Source organism: Hylobates moloch, unplaced genomic scaffold (assembly GCF_009828535.3).
Source record: "Hylobates moloch isolate HMO894 unplaced genomic scaffold, HMol_V3 SCAFFOLD_1, whole genome shotgun sequence".
NCBI classification, from domain to species: Eukaryota; Metazoa; Chordata; class Mammalia; order Primates; family Hylobatidae; genus Hylobates; species Hylobates moloch.
In genome coordinates this window covers 165,824,303-165,847,297 of record NW_026652276.1, presented here as the reverse complement: position 1 = coordinate 165,847,297, position 22,995 = coordinate 165,824,303, and the positions used below count along the sequence as shown (strand labels likewise).

The following is a 22,995-nucleotide window of genomic DNA, read 5'->3' as shown; positions in this document are numbered from 1 at the left end:
TTTCAAATTTTTAAAATTTCGTTTGGAATACATTTCAAATGAAGTGATATTTTCAAATGAAATAAAACAGAATTTTAATATTGTGAATGACTCTTATATAATCCAAACTTTAGAAAACTATAATCTATAATAGAATTGCAAAGCAAATACTGACTTGTACCATCTTAATTTATTTTCTGGATTCCTTTTCTCAGGGTGCATTTGAGAAGATCTTTTCTCTTTGGCCATTGTCCAAGTGTTTTGAACTGAAAGGGAATGTATATGAATGGTGGTTCAGATGGAGGTTAGACCGTTATGTATGTATTTACTTTGTGATATTTTGTCATTTCAAATTATACTGTTGGAAAATGATTGGAAATTTTTGATCTATCTATACTTAGTTTCAGAATAAAGAAAGATGTTGATTTAGTAAATCAAAGCAGTCCAGCAGTCCACTACCCCCTGCACTCCTTTCTTTACAGCAGTGAAAGGGTATGCATGTGTATATATGTATCTGCTGGGAAATATTATTTTAAAATGTTATCTATAACATGGCCTTTGTCTGACTTATAATTTTGATTTATAGGTGACTTGTATATATGCTTCAGCCATTCAAAACAATATTTATTGAGTTTCAGTATGTGCCCTAGATGTTGATGCCATGAAGTATACATTAGAGAAAGAAAGAAGACATCTCAGCAGGCTTCTAAGCTTTAAGAGTCTAGTTTAAAAGCCAAGATTACTATTATAAGAGGATACTAAACTATGCAATATAGATTTAGTGGTAGAAGTGTGCAAAGAAGAAAGAGCAGTATCTTGAATTAGTCTATGAACTTGATCTTGAAGAAGGGTTAAGGTTCAATTGGCCAAGAAAACGTACATCTAGCACAGCATTTGGAAAACAGATACTAAATAACTATTAATTACTTCATTCTTTCCTTTTTTCCTTTCCTTTTTGACTCATCTCTTTTTTCCAACAAATGTTTTCTTAGTGCCTATTCTTTGCCTTTCCTAGTTTCCAACACCTATGCGTTTTTCCTGTGTACTACATTGCATTTCAAAACCACATCTGAATAAAATCTTTGCTAAAGTCTGCACATCAAATAATTTTTAAATTCTCAACGTTCTCATTAGAGCAGTGTATTGTGATACGACTGTCCTCATCTATTTAGGCTGCTGTAATAGAGTACCATAGATTGGGTGGTTTATAAACAACAAAAATTTATTTTTTACAGTTTTAGAAGCTGGGAAGTGTAAAATCACACCAGCAGATTTGGTCTGGTGAGGGCCCACTTGCTATTTCATAGACACTTGACTTCTCACTCTGTCCTCACATGCTGCAAGGGTCAAGGGTGCTCTCTGGGGTCTTTTTTTTTAAAGGGCATGAATCCCATTCATGAAGGCTCTGACCTAATGACCAACCAAAGGCTTTACCTCCAAAACTATCACACTGGGGATTAACATGATTCAACTTACGATTTTGAGTGGAAGGAAACGTTCAGTCTATTGCAATGGTAGTTCACATTAAGTCTTTGTTTAAAAAGAGAAAGCTCATGTACTTTCCGGTCTACCATATTTTATTCACTTTTATGAGCATACACTTCTTTTCAGAATTATGACTTGGTGGTGTTATTCTTTGTTTTATTTGAAAGGACTGATATAAAATGTGTTTCATCTTTGTTGGGTGCATTTGAATTTTATCATATGTCTGTAGGAGAGTTTATTATTTTTAAATTGTTTGGAGAGTTTATTATTTTTAAATTGTTTTTATTACTTCACTTGCCACTGAGACTGCTCAGAATGAACCAGCGTTATCTCATATTGTTCCAAGAGATGCTTGCTTGTCTGTTGCTGATGGTTTCTAACAATCATCGGCTTTATTTCATTTCTTGAAGTTTCACTCTTGAAGTCCTTCATAGACACTTCAAACTTTAAGCTTTTAACCTACCTACTTTTATCATATATTCCTCACTAACCAAATATTTTTCCTGTTTTTTTGAAAAGTAACTGTTTAAAACAAATTTTCTCTCTTTACTTTTCAGGTAGTTTTCCATGGAATGCTGTTTGCTTTCATTTATCTGGCTTTGCAGAAGCGTCAAATACTTTCTGAAGGAAAGGGTGAACCTCTTTTTTCAAACAAAATTTCAAATTTTCTATTGTTTATTTCAGTAGTTTCTTTCTTGGTAAGTTTTGAAAACTTTCCAAAATTCTAAATGGTATGGAATATTAACATTAAGTTATGGAAATATAATCAATTATTTTTAATAATCTTTTATTTTTTCTCATTTTTCTTTTTAATATTTAGAAATTTTAATACTTCTCTTCCAGTAATTGATAGGATAGCTAGACAAATTTAGTAAAGTTATAGAATATCTTAAGGACACGATCAGTTTGACCTGATGTTAGAATAGGTAAGCAATAACAGCAGAATACACATTTATTTCAAATGCATGCAAAATGTTTGCCAAGATAAACCATATTTTTATCTATAAAAATAGTTTCAATAATTTTTAAAAATTGTTTATTTTTAATTATGAATATATATTCATATTTATGGGGCACATGTGATATTTTGATATAAGCATACAATGAATAATGATCAAATCAAGGTAATGTTAAATGCTTGAGGCGATGTATATCTCCTTATTTTTCTAACTGGACTTAAATTCTAAAGAGACTATATATAAGTTAAAAATGAAGAATAAATGAGAGCTCAATTAAACGGGAATTTTAAAAGTTGCAGTAAATTTGGGAGAAAATATAATGTAAGGTGTTTCATATGGAGAGCCATCACTGTCTTTTGATCACTATTTCCAGAAAAGCACAGACTTGTGCACCTCCCTCTGTGCTTTCTTATGTTTGGACAGTTGAGCATACCAAAACAGGTGATGAGCAAACTTGCAAGCAGTTTTTACTGATAGTTTTTACGTAGCATAATGAAGTATAATGTTATAAATAAAGAAAACTGTAAAAAAAAAAAAAAAAAAACACTGTGAAGCTTATGCCTCTTCCAGACTTGCTTTTGTGAACTTTTCCATACATTTTTTATTTTAGACCTATTCCATCTGGGCTAGCAGTTGTAAAAACAAAGCAGAGTGCAATGAACTCCATCCATCTGTTTCTGTGGTACAGGTACTTATCTTGATTTAGAGAAATTTTTACATCTTAATTCTTGATAAGAAAATGGTTTTTAGAGGCAGAGAGATTTGAGATTGAACTCCAGAAAATGTAGAGAAGTTACTTCATCTTTCTAAGCCCTTCCTTTCTCTGTAGTAATAGGGATATTAAAATCTCTTTCAAAGGGTTCTTGTGTTTAATATATGGAAATGATGTAGCTCAGTATTTTTGACTTAATCTGTCCTTAGAAAATGGTGGCTCACGCCCGTAATCCCAGCACTTAGGAGGCTAAGGCTAGTGGATCTCCTGAGGTTAGGAGTTTGAGACCAGCCTGGACAACATGGTGAAACCCTGTCTCTACTAAAAATACAAAAATTAGCTGGGCGTGGTGGCGAGCACCTGTAATCCCAGCTACTTGGAAGGCTGAGGCAGGAGAATCACTTGAACCCAGAAGGCAGAGGTTGCAGTGACCTGAGATTGCATCACTGCACTCCAGCCTGGGCGATGAGCAAGACTCCATCTCAGACAAACAAACAAAACCCAAAATTAATACTACGTGCTAGATATTATGCCAAGGGCTGCAGTGGTTACCAAATCAGACATAGTTCCTACTCTTATAGAGCCTACATTCTTTTTAGCATTGTACAGCTTATGCAATACTTTAATTATAATAACTCATTAAATGGTTTTATGTTTAAAGCCTTTGGTTAGGTCTTACATTCATGATTTTCACCATTTTGTATATCACTTATACTATTATTTACAATGTTTCTTTAAATGACTCACAACCTGTGCTATAGTAAGTACCTTATGTATGTTTTCTCATTTAATGTTCACATCAACCTTTCAGAATAAAGCTTATCTCTATTTGTGTAAATTAAGAAAAAGACCCACAAGATTAAGTGCCTTGCCACAAGTCCCAGAACTAACACAAGCCAAAGACTAGATTTAAACTTGAGTCTTTTTGATGCTATTGCCCATGAGAATCACTCAATTTAATTATACCTGAGTGGTTCACTTTGGTTCCTTTTTCCCATATTATCTCCTCCTCCTTCATCTTTTATGCATCCTAGAGACTTCTTAGATCCTTTGACAAAATGCCTAGGATGATCAACATTGAATATGAGTTTTTCCCTGAAGTGTGAACAGATTTGTCAATCCTTTTGTGAGAGAAAGTTTCTGGAAAGTAGTTGTGAAAGTGGAGATACTTTTTTTCTTTACAGTTTCTTGCTTTTTTATAAGGAGGGTACATTCTAAGGAAAGGATTCTTTGCTTGGTAAGCTGGTTATTGGATGTGAGACAATGATTAACATGGCACATGTATACATATGTAACAAACCTGCACGTTGTGTACATGTACCCTAGAACTTAAATAAAAATAAATAAATAAATAAAATGCAAAATTGTTCCACCGAAAACGAAAGATTGTTCCACCTGGTACAAAAGGATAGGGGAGAGGAGTAAAGGCCAGGATCCCAAAAGCTGGAGATTCCTTCGGGAGAGAAAAGATCCAGAGAGGAAAATATATTACATGTGAATATAGTTCAAGACATCATTCGCCAGGCCATGCAGAGCAAACGTGAAGACATGTTAAAAGCCATACCGTTTCCCGTACTATCATGGCTGTCAGCAGAAGGAGGATTTTGAAGGGAGTCGAGAGGGAATGACCGTCAACCAAGCAGATACTTTATGAGAGCAGCAAAATTATATGATTTTGTGAAGTGTTGCTACATAAATATGATAGCAACTTTTTCTACACAAAGGGCCCTAGGCAAATTTGTAATTTTTCCAGTATACATAAAATTGTTCAGCCATGTACTACTTAAAATGTTCATTGCTATGCAGCATACAGACCATGTGTTGAGAAATCCAGTTTGGGTAGACTCTAGAACAAAAATAACTTTCTAATGCTTTTAGAATATAAAAAGACCGTTGTATATGTGTCAGGTTCACAAACATAAAGAATAAGGTTGTCATTTAAAAGAAAGCTTTATACAAAATACTTTTCAATAAAGAGATTATTAATATTTGCTTTTGTGCTTTTTCTTTAGATTTTAGCCTTCATCCTAATAAGAAACATCCCTGGATATGCCCGTTCAGTTTACAGTTCATTTTTTGCTTGGTTTGGAAAAATTTCATTAGAGGTTGGTACATTAATATTTTGCTTATCTTACACGGCCAGGTGTTACATGTTTGTGTATGTACATGTGTATGTGTGTAAATATCACACATATATGTGAGTATGAAAATCGGATGTACTTTTTTCTAAACTGAAGCTATTATGGAATTACAGGGAAAAGACTTAGAACTTTCAACAATACTGAAGTATTTTGGAATGTTTTTTAAGCCTTATTTTTAAATGACTAGATATAAATTACTTGCAAAATATTATTTATGTTGTGTTGAGCTTTCAAGCACAACAAAGATGCTGAGATCAAGAGAGAAAAATATTAGACCAGGTATATAAATGAAATCAAACTGAGGGGATTTTGATTTTTTGTTCATCTCCATAATTAAATATATTACTGGAATTCAGTTTATTGATGCATACCATAATAAAATTTACCCTTATTATGATTGGAACTTGTGGAAGAAAATATAAACTCATTACATTTTGTGTAAGATACATAATATGAAATTATCTACAAAATCAGTTTGAACAGTAGGTTTTAAAATGTATTCTGAGTAGTCCAAGGTTTATTATTTGAAATAGAATGTTTTAAAACAATTTATATTGTAATCATAACATATATTTTAGAGTATTAAGATTTATTAAATTGTCTCTTAAAATAGGGAAAATAAATTCCTCTTTGAGTTCTTGAATAATTGTTCTATTATTTTCTTTGGTTTCATTTATAAGAGAGATTGTATTAGCAGTTGGAGTTCTAAGGAGTAGACTGCAGTGGACTTTTCAGGGCCAGTAGTGAGACAGAATAAAATGGTTTTAGGAAAGCCTTCTAATGTTATTATGCAATCAAATGTTTAAATTAGGAAAAACTATAATTTATTCATGGACCCTCTATAAATATCTGACTTAAATATTTTTTCTCCTAGCTATTTATTTGCCAGTATCACATATGGCTGGCAGCGGACACAAGGGGTATCTTGGTACTGATACCTGGAAACCCTGTGCTCAACATCATTGTCAGCACTTTCATATTTGTTTGTGTGGCACATGAAATTTCTCAGATCACTAATGATCTTGCACAGATTATTATTCCTAAAGATAACACATCTCTCTTGAAAAGGTTGGCATGTATAGCTGCATTTTTTTGTGGACTCCTCATCTTATCATCCATTCAAGATAAATCAAAACATTAGGTTCCAAAAATTCTAAAAAACCTAAACTCTTCAGGCTACCTTTGTGTGTCTCTAGAAGAGAAAAGCATCTATCTGGAGATATAAATGTATATGTAAATATAAACGTTTGTGGCAAGAGGACAGTTCTGTGACATCTGTTGAACATGTGTGGTTGTATATATTGGAAATGTACATATCCAATTGAAATACTAAAAAAAAAACAAACAGAAAACCGGAATGCATTGTATAGGATTGCATGTGAAGTCTTTTCTACTGAATCTATATTTCCATTTGTAAGTAATTTTAAGTTAACATATGAAGGCAGGGAAATGATTACCTTTCCAGTAAAAAGTATAGATAATTTAATTAGTGACACCACCGAGTGTTTTGATATAACTAAATTTGTGGTAATAAGACTGTCTGCACCTGTATTCATTGTGGAACTTCCTATTTCATTGGAAACTTTCTTACTCAAGAATGACGGCAGTATTGTTTTCTTATATGTGCAATGAAGTGGAATGATAAACAGTATGCCTTTAATTTATATGTGTTCTTGTTCTGATGTTATGTTTCCTGAAATGATTTTTCTTCCTAACTGTGGTTTTCAGGTATGCAAGCCTAAATCTTTGTACACTTTGTCTCACAGAATAGTTCTGAGGCTCCATGACAGGGTTTTGTCATTGTTGATGTTATTGTTGCTTCTTTTTATAAAAAAGCCAAAATTTTTTTTCCAATCCAAACGTTAACCTGTTTCCTTTCCTCAAGCTATACCAGTGTAATACCAGTTACCCTGTGGATCCATTTAATATGTTATCCCCACTAATTAATTTTCATATATTATTTCCAATATTTGGAAAGCTCTTTATAGCCATTTGGTATTTCCTATTACCCACCTCCTATTTTAAATATTTATCAGTCTAAACTTGTGCAGTGTAGTAAACATGCAAATTGTTGTGATTGAGCTGTATTACCATAAGTAGAATTTTAAGTAAACTGGTGAATTTGGGCAATAAATGTTTTTGCTTTTTGTTTGATTTTTTTTTTTACAAGCTAACTGTTAGAGGTATACATTTATTTATCTGTTGTAAAGATTTGATTATGATTTTAATGTTTGAAAGATTGCACTTGTTTGCTTTTACTATGTGTGGGTTAAAATATATTTTCTGTTCACAGTATATGAAAATATGGAGTAATTTAAACAGTAAATAAACATTCTGTGGATGCTTATTTTTGTATTGGCAAAGTATCAATTAAACTATATGTGTTCATTTTCAAAAATGCTGGATCCATTAATGATTGGTTCAAACATCTAATTATTTCCTCAACTTAAATTTGCTTTTTAAATTGCTTAATATGTAGGGGTAGATTACCAAATGATAATTGGATAAGGAATCATTTAGTTATCAGAGCTTCAGAGGGTCATCTGCCTTCCACCAAGAAAGTTTAAGCATTATGATTCATTAGTGATTTTGCTTGAAGATTTTAAAAATGTAATTATTATTTATTTAGCACTGGATTTATGTGCTACTGATATACCTCCATTAATAGAGGAATATTTCTTGGACAGAAATGTGTGTTCTTTCCTTTTCTCTCTTCTTTTGCCCTTACTTAATCTTTTGACATTTCCCAGATAGACAATTGTAATGATTCATTGCTCTGCCTCCTAGACTGCAGCCTTATAAGTAGAGAATAGTATAGTTATAAATCAAAAACTTCCAAGTACTGTGATCACATTATTCTTGTTCATGTAGCTTGCCAATGAGTAGAGTGCATTTTAATTTAGCTTGTAAGTTTTATCACCTGAAAAAGATTCTTCTTGATGAAACAATTGAAAAAGAAAGATGACCAGTCTCCCTGTGTATTTTTGGAAGCACTTATGTCTTCAGTAGTGATGCCCAAGTGAATATATGCTTTTCTCTCCTATTTGAACTGAAGCCTAAAACTTACCTGGTGAGCCCTGTTTCTTGATCACATATTCTTATTTAATATAAAGCACTATTTTTTACATATAATTATATAATAATTTGTATAATTTAAAAATAATTTATTTGTAGCTAAAAATATATTTTATATTTGATTTTCTTAATTAGTCTTAAAAGGTTATGGTGGAAGTTGCCACAATGATAGCACCTATATATATGGTAAATGTCTTAATATTTTCTGCATCGACTCAGATACTGACCAGTTGCATTACTCAATCATACCATTCTTTAGAATAAGATTTTTAACAAGATGTTTAGATATGCTAAAGTTGAGATAAAACCACAGAGGTTCTCTAAATTCATATTTTCTGTAATAGAAATCACAGTCAGAAATCTACCATCTGGCTTTAAAAGGTACTTGCTTGACTGAATTCTACCTCAATCGTTCCTCCTTTCCTTTGCCAAAACTTCCCATTTTTGTGGATAGCCAATAGAAGCATTAAACATTCAGCCCACCTAAATTAATAATGTTTTACAAGGATGTGGAACCCAAGTTCATTTATTATTCTATTCTCGAATGACTTTATACTAAAACCTTAAAAAGGGAATGCATCCTAGATATAGTCAATTGATATCATAAACTGGGTGTGTTCCATGGCTTGCATTGCAGACAATTCAGTGTTTTGTGTAATGAATTGGATGTACCACATGGGAGTCTGCTGTATAACAGGAGATTAGGTAGTATTGTACTTACAGATTTTTGGAACAGTTGAAAGAAATTCAATTCTTCACATCATTAAAGAGAAAAATTACCTTTTTAGCTTAATAGTGAAGACTGAAATAAAGATTGACAATTTTGGTTGGCAGTTCAATCCATCTTACCACTTTGAATATTTCTCTGCAAAGACATTCAAAAATGATTGCATACATTTATGACTTAATTTGTTCATTCTTAGAATAATTGTGATTTGGGGAAACTTATTTGGCAAGGTGTATTCTGGCTCATTTTCTTATACTAAAAATGGTTTCCAGAAAAGGAAGTGGTGGTCCAAACTATATTCCCAAAATTGTGGTGTTTGATGACTGATTTCCAGAATAGATTTCTGATTTTATTTAATGAATGAATGAATTTTTTGAGGCAGGGTCTTACTCTGTCACCCAGGCTGGAGTGCAGTGGCGTGATCTTGGCTTACTGCAACCTCTGCCTCCCGGGTTCAAGCAATTCTCCTACCTCAGCCTCCTGAGTAGCTGGTATTACAGGTGCCTGCCACCATACCTGGCTAATTTTTGTATTTTTAATAGAGTTGGGGTTGGTTTCACCATGTTGGCCAAGCTGGTCTCCAATTCCTGGCCTCAAGTGATCCACCCACCTCAGCTTCCCAAAGTGCTGGGATTACAGGCGTGAGCCACTGTGCCTGGCCTGATTTTCTGATTTTAAATCTTACAAAAATTTAATGGCACTATTTGTTGTGCCTTTCCATATTAATAGTCATAGTAGAAACAAGGAGACACAAATGGAAGCTATTTAACTGGCATTCAATATGGTACCAGAACCTAAATATAACAATATTAGAATACCCAAATTCTGTATATATGTCTGTGTATATATATATGTGTGTGTGTACATATATACACACATATATACATATATACACATATATACATATATACACATATACACAGACATACACAGAATTCGTGTGTGTGTGTGTATATACATGTATATATGGAATAATTTCTTTTAAAATGCAAATACATGTATGTATACATACATATATATACATATGTACATATATATAGACATATACATATATACACACATATACATATATACACATATATATATACACAGACATATATACAGAATTTGTGTGTGTGTATATATGTATATATATGGAATAATTTCTCTTAAAATTATGCAAATATTTATGTTCAAAAGTAACCATTATGAACAATTTGGGGGCAATAAGAAATTGAATAAAATACCCTTTGTCTTTCAGGGATTCAGCAGTAAAATTGCCCTGAACATCTGACATTTCACATCTTAGTAAAAAAGATATTAAAATTGTTTTACTTTTGTTTTGTTTTGTTTTGAGAGGCAGTCTCGCTCTATTGCCCAGGCTGGAGTGCAATGGCGCAGTCTCGGCTCACTGCATCCTCTGCCTCCCAGGTTCAAGCAATTCTCCTGCCTCAGCTTCCCAAGTAGCTGGGATTACAAGTGTGCACCACCACACCTGGCTAATTTTTATATTTTTAGTAGAGACAGGGTTTCACCATATTGACCAGGCTGTTGTCGAATTCCTGACCTCAGGTGATCCACCTTCCTCGGTCTCCCAAAATGCTAGGATATAGGCGTGAGCCACTGTGCCCAGCCAAAAATGTATTAAAATTCTTATTTGGAATTCAAAGTAAAACTAAGAAAAATGTCATAATTAAATATATTTTCCCTTTATTTTCAAATTAAAATATCTTCAATATTATACATGCCTGTGTTATATTAAAAGCTTATACGATCATTCAGTAAAAATAAAGCTTGATTCTGTATCTGGCAGTTTTGTTGGTTTGTTTGGTTGTTTTAATTCTTAGGCTTTGTCTTTCTTCTTTCTATCCATCCTTAGTACTTGATTTTTGACTGTAGCCCTTTCATAAGTAGGCTAGTATTTGTTTTGTTTTGTTTTGTTTTGTTTTTAACAAGTCACAGGGTCAAAGTCCTGCTGATAGACGGAATGAATATGCCTTCCTTCATAAGACTAGACTAGAGACTAGACAGGTTTTTGAAGATAACTAATATTGGGAGTGGCATGATGTGTTTTTCTTAGGTTATTCAGGAGAAAATAGTGGCAGTTATTTCTGGTGTTGAGAGAAAACTAGAACTAAGAATTCAGCACTTTCTTTCCTTGACCCCTTCCATTTTATCCCCACCTCTAGACCTTGTCATTGGGAGAGACAAAGTGATGGAAGAACATTTAGTTGAAGTCTGAGGAATCCAGTACTTTCAAAGTATGTAATGCATAAGGCACATGGAACTGGAGCCCTTTCTCAGAGACTGCAAAATTTAAAATGGAAACTATAAAGAAGTAATACCTGGGCCAGAATATCCAGGAAAAGTTTTAGAGTAACGGGAGAAGTGGGATTTGTAAAGTTGTATATTTGGATATATTATTAAGTTACACTAATATCAGTGTGGAATGGGTGCAAGAATATATAGATTAATGGATAGAATCAGAAGCATAAAAACAGATTTTATCAAAAGATATTAGAATAAGGTAATGGTTTGATTTCACATTACTGGGGAAACGTAGAAATATTCTTTAAATAGCCCTGGGACTATTGCTTAATTGAGGGGTGAGAGTGATAAATTCCCATTCTTACTTTGTATACCAAAAGAAATGTAAAATGATTAATAGGTTTAAAGACATGTAATATAAACAGTAGAAAATATAGGTGAACATCTCATTCTTAGATGAGAAATGACCCATTAAGGCTAAAAGGTAAAACCAGAATTGCTACATCTATTACATGAAAATTAAAAATTTCAGTATGCCAAAAAACATAATAGAAAAAATACAAGTGGGAACATTTTAGAACATTAATATTTGATAAAAATTTAATGTCCTGGTTCATGACCAGCCTGGCCAATATGGCAAAACCCCATCTCTACTAAAAATAGAAAAAATTAGCCAGGCATGGTGGTGGGGGCCTGTAATTCCAGCTATGTGGGAGGCTGAGGCAGGAGAATCGTCTGAACCCAGGAGGCGGAAGTTGCGATGAGCCGAGATCACACTATTGCACTCCAGCCTGGGCAACAAGAGCGAAACTCCACCTCAAAAAAAATTAATATCCTAGGTATATAGAGAGCTCTTATAGTTTAGAAACACCAAGCTGTTTTCCAAATTTCAGTTGGTTCCTAATTCTATACAGAAGGTCACTTCATTCAAATACCTCAGTGTTCGTTACATAAATAATTTAACTTGGAAGAACATCAGGAAACCACAGTACTCAAAGTTAGGCTTTCTATGGATGCTTTTTGGGAATTGCAGGGAAGGGAAAGATTTTTTAATGGCCACTGTTTAGTTATGCCTTCCTTAAACATTTTCCAGACTAAAATTAATTAAGACTAGGTTATATTGAGCAGAACTTTGGAACCTAAATGGCCCATCTGTCTGTCTGAGAGCACAGATTCAATTTTTTTTTTTTTTTCCTAAAGAGAACCTCGGTCAAACTCTAGAGTATTCTCTCAGAAACTACTGATTATTAAACTCAAGTTTGCCTAAAAGATGTCACTCCTACACCAGCTTAATGTCTCATTAAGACTGTTTTTCCTAGAACCCTAGGGTGGCTGAACTCCAGTCATGAACCCTCAGCTAGCTAATATCTATCTTCTATGGGTTTGACTGTGGTTAACAGTATTTATAAAGGAATATTAGGGATTTGCTTTTTATCACTTCCTCAGATACTTTAGAATGTACCTGATAATTAAGTCTGGCAAGCACCTAGCAAAGACCGCCTGGACAGTAACTTCCTGATTTACCCCTAGAATTTCTCTTGAGTTTGAAGCCATTGGTTAGCATTGCGGGACATTCTATAAACAATTCTATGAAACTCATTGTGTCAACTGTAGGAATGTTGATTACATCACACAATGGGCTCTTTTTGTGGAGTCTGAAGTTATTTCATTCTGACCTTACTGTAATATTTGCACCTCTTCTAAACAGTTCATTTGCTACTATCTTAGGTACATTGTGAGTTGGCTTTGTATGTTTGCCGATAAGAAGCAAGAGCTAAATTTGTGCTCCATCCAGAAAACAGGGTACTTTGGTATTATTTATATTAGTCTCATTCTTGATCCCTTTTTCCTTCTCATATACTTCAGATGATATTATTTGGCTATATTTTGCCTAGCCTTGTAAGCCATCTTACATTCTTTTTTGAAATGAGGCAGTCTGGTAGTCCTAAGTGTTTCTTCAGACCACACCAGTCAGGATGATCAAGAGTCATAGTATATACAAATAGTAGTAGTAATATTTTTGCCTTACTGGTTATGTTTGAAAATCCTAGTCTTCTAAGTCATTTATCTCCTCATTAGGGTCCCTGAGTTGCTCATGAAATGTCCCTATACAAATGTTCGCAGTTCTCTGCAATTCTCTTTATGAAAATAAGGCTGAAAGTTATCCTTATCCTGTTCACCTCGTGTGTTTCTTTTCAGCCAATACCGTTTCCTTTTTTTTTCTTTGAGATTACCAAAAATTCCAATGGTAGCTATGCCATTTCCTTCTCTAACTGCCAGTTGTTTCTTCTTTTGAAATTGCTGGTCTGTGGACCAGATGTCAGGCTGCAAACTCAAGATGTTGGTACACACTTGCCCTTATGACGTAGCAGTAACGTCTTCTATAGATGCTTCTTACTGCCATGTCAACATGTTGCAGTCTGGGTGTGGTTTCATTTTAGACCAGATGGTCTCCTACTGGGATGTAGTCTCAGCTGACCCCTTTTTCTTTTATGCCAGAGAATGCTGGAGGATTCAGGAAAATTCCTGTATTTTACAGCTTAGTTTTCCTGGCCCTTCAGAAAAATATGAGACACTGAAACAACCTGATATGATGGTGCCTAGAAGGAGTAAGGTCTTCCTTATGCTCAACCCTATCTTACATACAAAGGCCTTTGTAGAAACAGCAGTATCACCTTTAGGGGGGCTCTATGCTATGAATTTCCAATGATGTATGACAAAGTGAGTAGTGACCAAATTGCTAGAGCAATGAGTAGCAAGAAGGAACATGGAACTTGAAGACGTTGAGTGGACTACGCAAGAAAAGAGGTTATACTACCTCCCTCCTTACCCCCTTTTCCAAATATCCTAGATGGAGGCAATATTAAAGAGGCATCTTTCATGCAAGGGTCAGAAAAGGCCTCTGTGGAGATAATAGTTAAGCTCTGGAAAACTCTTATACATAGCTAAGGAATTTGAGGAAAAACAATTTTTTTGGTGGTTTGGCCAATTAGAGAATGAAGCCATAACTAATTACTTGCCATTTTCAATTTTTTTCTTAAAATGCCTGCTTATTTTTTTTTATCCTTATGCAACTTAAGGGTTTGTCTTTTTCTTGGTAATTTAGAAGTATTCCTTGTATAATAAGGATGACAACTCTGTCTAATTTTGCAAACACTTTTCCCAGTTGCCACTTGTCTTCTGTTTTGACTGTTATTTCTTACATTTTTTGTTTTATCAAATCCATACATTTTTCATTAATAGCATAACCCTTATTTAGCCCCCCTCCCCCACACCCCCGCTAAAAGCTGTCTACCATTTTTATCTTTTGGTATGTGTCCAGAGCAGTATCCCTAAAGTGTGGAATGTGTTGCCCCCAGAACCCAAAAAGCCTACCAGGCACTAGGAGCTTCTTTATTTGCAGTAGGGAATACAAGATGCAGCAATGTGTTTTTTATTTTGATGGACATGTCTTGTCATAGGCCTGACTGCTGGACTCTTAAAAAGTGTAAGTGGCAAGACTACTAGTCTTTTAATGACTTATTTCCCATACTCTAGAGTACATGTGTCTCACCAGGACCTCCAGTGTGATAACCAGTTTATGAGCATGATGTCCTCAACATAATCAACATCATATCCTATGGGATGTTTAGATAGTTTAGATCTCTTCAGACTATTTTATGACACACAGCAAAAGAGTTACCATAGTGAAGAAGCAAATGAGTATTTTTGTCTCTTTCATGTGAATGCAGACAATTTCTGATTAGAACGGAAAGAACACATTCATTAAGCCAGTAGACATGTACCTGAGGCCTTACTACTCTGCTCTAGCAATGAAACTGTGTCTGGCACAACAGTTGCAGTCCAGGCTACTTCTTGGTTGAGCTTGTTGTAGTGTACTGATATTCCTCAAGATCCATCTGGTTTCTACAGGGCCAGACTAATGAATTAAAGTGATATGATAGGGACCACTATCCTTGCATTCTTTGGATCTTTAATGGTTGCACTAATACCTTCCATCACCCCTGGAATAAGAAATTGTAATTTACCATCTTTGGCAGTTGGGGAGGCAGTTTCAAAGTCTTCCACTTGGCCTTCATCTTCTATGATAGCTCTTGCCCCTCAGGCAAAGGACCCAATTGAGGCTAACTTCAATTTTCAAGTATGTAAATTCCAATTATACATTCAGGAAATGACCACAGGGTCCTGGCTAAAGTAGTAGTAAATGGGGTGCATGGTCCAACAGGTTGGATCCATGGACGTAGTGAACCTACTTTGGCCAGAACCCCATTTACTACTTAGTCTTTGCGTGTGCCCACTCTGAAGGCCATGAAAATACTTTTGGTCTCCATGTATCAATGTCAAATAGTTATCAAAATGGCTGGTTACTCTCCTTTTAACACCAACAATCACATTAGTAAATGTCTGTAAATCTATGAGGGAAGAACTGAAGAAAGCTTTGCAGTACTGTATATATTTGTCATTGCATCGCAGGGTTCTTTCTCTTGGGAAATTGGCTAACTCTTTAGGTAATGGGTTCCAGATCTGAACATAGTCTCAGATCTGGGAAATCAGCAAGGAATTGCAGTGTTTCATTGGGCTACAGCTCTCAGCCTCCTGCTCCTCTATTCTTGCCTTCTGGTTGTATATGTTAAGTAACACAGTGATTCCCTGCCCATCTATTTTTCCCCTAGAGACACCATATTCTATTATCTATACTACTCCTTGCTGTTAAGACCCTTTAGCTACCCCCAAGACTCTAATGGTAAAGCAACTCTGACAATTATGTGCCACTACCTGGCCTCCATTGTTTTGGGGCCTATCAACCCATTGTGAATAACAAGACTAGTTCTGTGTATATTCCCAACCCATGTTTCAGAGTCCCAGGCTTCACATAAGGGTCCTAAATTTAGCGTAATAGACCTGCCTTGGCTGAGCATTTAAACACCTCTGGTGCTCTGTAACCCTAGTTATTAAATCCTGAACTTACTTCCCACTGAAGGTATAGTTCCTCTTTGTAAGCATCCTGAAAGATCCTGTGGCTATAAAACTTAGCTTATGTCTGTTAACTGCCTTCAGCTTCTCATCCTCCATCTACAGGACAGTCATACAACTGAGCGATAACCCATTGACTTAACTGTCCCTGTAGGTGCTGTTCCTCCCAAAACCTTCAAATGCCTCAATTGTCACATTAGTAAGGGTGCTTCCCTCCACCAGGACATTTTCCCAGGACACCACTAATGGAAATTTCAGCAATTAAGCTATCACTTATGCCAAGGACTTCATGATTCACATTCTGCTTAATAAGGGCTTCTCGTTGCCTGCCGAGCATGAGTGAGCCAGTCTCCTAACCTCATCTTACCATATACATTCTCAGACCATTCCAGGTACCAACTGTGTCACTTTGGGTTCCCTAGAAGCAGACAGAATCATATGGGCAATCCATTTACTTAGGAAAATACTTGTGAAGGATAAAGGAGAAAGGTACCAGAGGTGGTCAGAGAATTGGGTAAGAAGAGCTTCAGAATGCGATGCAGCTTCAAGAAAGTCTTGGCTAGGATGATGGGGAGCTCCAAAACCAAGATTACCATTGGAAGTGTCAATCATTGAGTGGGAATGAGCTGGCTCTAGTACCGCTTCCATGCCCAGTCATTGGCTGGGATCAGCAGCCCAGGGAGAGCCAGGACTTCCTCACAATAGGTTTTTTGAAGGGAGAGCTGAGCGGCACATTTTCACGTCAACCACAAAGAATGAGGTGAGCATTTATAGTTAATAACAAATAAATGCAGAAATTTACAGTTAAATTCATGGGCTTCATCAAAACGTCAGAAATAAAACTAGGAATAGAATCATATGTGAAAATTCTTAGTACAGTGTACATAGAATTTTAAGCAAGGAAAGAAGGGAAACAATATAATTTAATTTTTATCTAATTTCTGATACGGAAAGAATAGCTCAAGCATATAAACAAAAGAAAGCAAAATGAATGTGATTATAATACTTAAGAAATATTTCTTAGTCAAAAGAAATGCTGCAAACAAAATTGAGTCAAATTGAAAAAAAAAATTGACAAATAGACCACTTTTAACAAGAACTCTTACAATTTTTTTTTTAAACACAGGTTTTCTCCAACTTATGGCTGTTTCATAGTTTATGATTCCATATAGTACTTTAATCCCATTACTTTGGTCTCCATTACATAAATAGTTTAGCTTGGAGGGTGCATCAGGAAGCAACACTGCTTAAAGCTAGGCATTCTAATGGAAGCTTTATTGAGTTTTCTCTCTGTTTTTTTCAAATGTGCCATAGTGGGCTTTTGGTTACACCTTCCTTAAACATTTAACAGAGTAAAATTTATGAGTCTGTGCTATATGGAGCAGAAATCTGGGCCCTCAATTGACCATTTGTTTGTGATTAAGAGCAAATTCAGTTTCTTCCTGAGGAGAACCTTAGCCAGGTCTTAACTATCTACCCCTTGGCTCATCATGGTGTGGCAGTATGATGGCTCTTCTGGTTAGGCTTTTTAGCATGCAGAAATATTTCTCCTAACCCTGGGGGATCCTCTAGCAGTTTATACTTCAATTTGTACTCTCAATCATCCAAACAGAATAGCTATACTCCAGATATTTACCAGGGGTGTTATACACTTTCACATTTATTCTGCTAACTGTGATGTTTAGTCTTACTGCTTCCATCCTTTTTTTTTTAAATCTTTCTGTTACAGATTTATTTCCTATTGGAACCAAGTCTGTGAGTTCACACCCACATGCCAGATTTTGCTTCATGATTGTCAGAGGCTAGTACTCATCCATCTTGTTTTATATGTATTTTTTGTTGACTGCTCTTTATTATAGTGATTTATTTTTCTCTTTTCTAACATGTTGAAATGGCCTAGTTTTTATTTATTTTCTATTGATTTGAGCCTCCTATACCCTGCTTCTGTCATACCAGTGGTTACCTTATCTTTCTTCAGAATCCTAATATTATCTGAGTAGGGCCATGTAAAAGAAAGACATATTATTGAAACAAAAATGAAAATTGCCATGAGCCCATTTTTTACCTCATGAAGCATGTGTACACTTCATTTTTGGCAAGGTACTAGCCTTGAAAATACCAATGCAGTAAGGGGATTTCAGAAAGAAGACACCAGAGAGTTTGTAAGCCCCTCTCTCTCAACATTCTGGTCATCTTTAAAATACCAGGGAAGCTATGTGGAGAGAACCGAAATAGTAATGTCTACTATTGCCAGCCTATGCCTGCTAGCTGCTTTTTTCAAAGGCAAGGTCCTTTATTATTTCCTTGTTATGTATGTATTTTGAATAGGGAATATATTTAGATGGTTCAAAAATAAAATATTAAGGGCAGATAGTGAAAAGTTTTATTTTTCCTCTAGAATTCCTTATCTGCCTAGTTCCCATGACTGCTACTCCCCAACTACACATAGCCAGTCTTACTATCTTTTTATGTATTCTTACAGAGTTCCTTTATACATTATAAGGAAATGGAAATATATATTCCTTTAACATTTATCCTAAATTAACTTATAAAGTTCATGTGATTCCAACATGAATATTGATAGGTTTTTAAAGAAATAAGCTTATTCTGAATTATATTTGGAAAAATAAGAAGTGCAAGAAAACCTCTGATTTAAAAGAAGAGCAGTATGGGAGGGTACTTTCACCAGAAATAAAAATGTATTATTTTATAACATTGTGTGACATAATATAATAGAAAGCCTCTCTAATTAAAACTGTGTGGAGCTGATGCATGCATAGCTAGTGATACAGAGTAAAAAGTACATAAATTGTCCCATACATGTCTATGAATTTAGTATATGCTATAGGTAGTAACTCAAGTCAGTTGCAAAAAGATGGATTGTTTAATAAATAATACTGGCAAGAAGTATTTGTCATTTTAAACAAAATTAAGTTGGATCCCTACCATACATCATAAAAGTATAGAAAAACTACAAATGATATCCCGTATTACTTTGGAATGATAAAGTATTCTTTATTCAAAAAGTATTCAAAATCCAGAAGTCATAAAAGATTGACAAAATCTGCTATATTAGAAAACATTTTTTTGCAAAGCAAAAACAAGTAAATCCAAAGATAGACTGAGAAAAGACATTTGTATCTTATAGACAAAAGGCTAATCTCCCCAAAATACAAAGACTTCCTAGGCATTGATGAGAAAAGAACAAACGACAGATAAGTGAAGTGGGTGCTATGGTCTGAATGTGTATGAATTAGTATGTTGAAACCTAATCACCAATGTGATGGTATTTGGAGATGGGGCCTTTGGGAGATGATTAGGTCATGAGGGCAAACCCTCATGAATGGGATTATTGCCCTTATAAAAGAAGCCCCAGGGAGTTTCCTTGCCCCTTCCACCATGTGTGGACACAGAAAATGGCCATCTAGGAATCAGGAAATGGACCCTTTCCAGACATCAACTCTACCAGCACTTTGATCTTGTACTTCCTAGCCTTCCATACTGTGAGAAATAAATTTCTGTTGTTCATAAGCTACCCAGTCTCTGGTATATATTATAGCAGCCCAAATGGACTAAGACAGAGGGGAAGCAGTATAAGCAAACTGTTCACAGAAAGGGAAATATTAATGCCTTTTAAATATATGACAAGATACAAGTTGATAAGACACTGTGTTGAGTGAAGGTTATGGCAGGACAGCACAGATGCATTGCTGTGGGAATATAAATTCCTAGGGTCCCTATGGAGGGCATTCTAGATATACATATTAAAATAAAAAATGCATATACCACATCTGGTAACTTATACTCATATTGGTGGAAAAGGGTATATAAATAAGGTCATTCACTGCAGTATTACTTGTAATTGATTGTACAATTGATAATTGTAATTGGAACTAATATCATCAATAAAGGAATAGTGGATTGATGATGTGGTAACCATAACTATATAACACCATGTAGTGGTAACAAAGAATGGGGAGATTATGGGAAATTTCCTAGGGAAAAATCCCAAGGAATATTGCTAAGTGAAAAAAAAATTTCAGAAATCTGAGTATATTTTGTTTTTAAGAAGAGAGGATCTCACTCACTCTGTCACCCAGGCTGGAGAGCAGTGGTGCAATTTTGGCTCACTGCAGCCTCAACCTCCTGGTCTCAAGTAATCCTCCTGTCTCAGCCTCCCAAGTAGTTTGGCACCTCTGTGCTTGGCTAGTTTTGAATTTTTTGTGTAGATAGGAGTCTATCTATGTTGTCCAGACTGGTCTCAAACTCCAGGCCTCAAGTGGTCCTCCCACCTCAGCCTCCCAAAATACTAGGATTACAGGTGTGAGCCACCACACCAGGCATGAAGTGTGTCTCTTGTAGACAGCATATAGTTGGATCATTAAAAAAACTCCATTCTACCAATCTCTGACTTTTTTTTTTCTTTTTTGAAATGGAGTCTTACTCTGTCCTGCAGGCTGGAGTGCAGTGGTGTGATCTCGGCTCACTGCAAGGTCTGCCTCCTGGGTTCATACCATTCTTCTGTCTCAGCCTCCCAAGTAGCTGGGACTACGGGTGCCCGCCACCATGCCCAGCTAATTTTTTGTATTTTTAGTAGAGACAGGGTTTCACCATGTTAGACAGGATGGTCTTGATCTCCTGACCTTGTGATCCACCTGCCTCAGCCTCCCAAAGTGCTGGGATTACAGGCGTGAGCCACCGCACCTGGCCCAATCTCTGACTTTTCATTGCAAAGTTTATTCCATTTAAAATACAAGGATTTACTTCTGCCATTTTATTAATTATTTTCTGCCTGTCTTATTATTTTTTTTGTCCCCTATTTCCTCCACTACTGCCTCTTTTCATGTTTAGTTGATTTTTCTGTAGTGAAAGGTTTTGATTCCCTTCTCACTTATTTTTGTGTACCTTCTATAATTATTTTCTTTGTTATTACTATGGAACTCATTTAACATCCTAAATTTGAATTGATAACTGCAATAGCATACAAAATCTCTGCTTCTATACAGCTGTATCCCCTTTTGTGTTATTGATGTCACAAATTACATTTTTATGCATTGTGTGTCCAATAATATAGATTTATGTTTTACACATTTGTCTTTTTTTTGGACGGGGATGGAGTCTCCCTCTGTCACCCAGGCTGGAGTGCAGTGGCGTGATCTTGGCTCACTGCAACATCCACCTCCTAGGTTCAAGCGATTCTCCTGCCCCAGCCTCCTGAGTAGCTGGGACTACAGATGTGCACCACCATGCCCAGTTAATTTTTCTATTTTTAGTGGAGACGGGGTTTCACCATGTTGGCCAGGCTGATCTCCAACTCTGGACCTCAGGCGATCCAACCACCTTGGCCTCCCAAAGTGCTGGGATTACAGGAATGAGTCACCATGTCCAGCCCACGTTTGTCTTTTAAATCATGTAGAAAATAAAAAGTGGAGATATAAAGCAAAATTACAATAGTATCAGCTTTTTTATTTGCTGATGTAGTTAACTTTACTGGAGATCTTTATTTCTTTATATGGCTTTGAGTTACTGTTGAGTGTCCTTTACCCTGAAGTACTACCTTGAGCAGTTCTTGTAGGACAGGTCTGTTGGTAAGAGAATGCTTCAGCTTTTCTTTATCTGGAAATATCTTAAATTCTCTTTTTTTTTTTTTTTTTTTTTTTTTTTTTTGAGACAAGAGTCTCACTGTGTCACCGAGGCTGGAAAGCAATAGTGCAATCACAGCTCACTGCAGTCTTGACCTCCCAGGCTTAAGTGATCCTCCCACTGCAGCCTCCCAAGTAGCTGGTACCACAGGCCCATGCCACCATGCCTGGCTAATTGTTTAATTTTTGTAGAGACAAGGTCTCCCTATGTAGCCCAGGCTGATCTTGAACTCCTGGGCTCAAGCAATCCTCCTGCTTCAGCCTCCCAAAGTACTGGGATTACAGGCATGAGCCACCATGTCCAGTCACACACTTCCCATCCCCATTTTTGAAGGACAGTTTGCCAGACATAGAATTCTTAGTTGACAGGTTCCCCACTGCCCCCACCCCTGCAGGATGTAATAACTATGAGGATCTTGATCCAGAAAACCTAAACTGCCTTGAACTTATTTTTAGTAGAAATTTAGATTTTAAGGGTGCTGCCAGTGAGGGCTCAAAAGAAAATAAGAAACAGTATTTGAACCTGCATGAAGGGAGGTTCTTGTCATGTAGTGGTAGAAAGCTTAGGGAAATTGTTTCCTGGAAATAGAACTCACAAATGATAAACTTAGATACGTAGTTAAGGATATTTCCAAGCAAGATATTGAAGATATGCCTGGTTTGCTTACAGTAAAAAGTGAGAGAAAGGAGACAAAAAGTAACCAAGACTGTATGACTTTTAAAATTCCAGCTTCTCTGTGTAGCAAAATAAGCCTAGAATCAGAAATGGCTGCCAAAAGTGTGGCACAAAAAGATGGTCGAGTGTATGACTGTACAACCTTTTACTAAAACCTGAAAAAAAAATGGTCAGAAGATGAAGTTGTATAAATGACACTTATAAGAGATTAAGGTTGTGCCTTACAGATCTTCCCAAACTAGGGGGCTTCTAGGAAACATAAAAGTGGTGTCCCTCAGCAGGAGGCCAAAATAGAGAAGGAATTCTCTCAGAAACATCTGGGATTGTGGCTTTTGTCTAATGAAGTTAATATCCATGAAATCCATGGGATGCCCTTAA

The 22,995-nt window shown here is 35.6% G+C and overlaps 1 protein-coding gene across 2 annotated transcripts in view; it reads left to right on the top strand.

Annotated features, from left to right (window-relative positions):
* The window catches only part of CASD1 (CAS1 domain containing 1), a 52,902-nt gene extending 41,179 nt beyond the window's left edge, over positions 1–11,723 (top strand). Inside the window, exons 14-18 of one of the 2 annotated variants that reach the window (XM_032761036.2) lie at positions 195–296; positions 2,022–2,162; positions 3,034–3,111; positions 5,148–5,240; positions 6,151–11,723. In XM_032761036.2, coding sequence (XP_032616927.1) covers positions 195–296; positions 2,022–2,162; positions 3,034–3,111; positions 5,148–5,240; positions 6,151–6,417 — 681 coding nt within the window. In that variant the 3' untranslated portion in view covers positions 6,418–11,723. The remainder of the gene's footprint in view (positions 1–194; positions 297–2,021; positions 2,163–3,033; positions 3,112–5,147; positions 5,241–6,150) is intronic. The other variant, XM_032761038.2, reaches the window with a different exon arrangement.
* Positions 11,724–22,995: the final 11,272 nt, after the last annotated feature.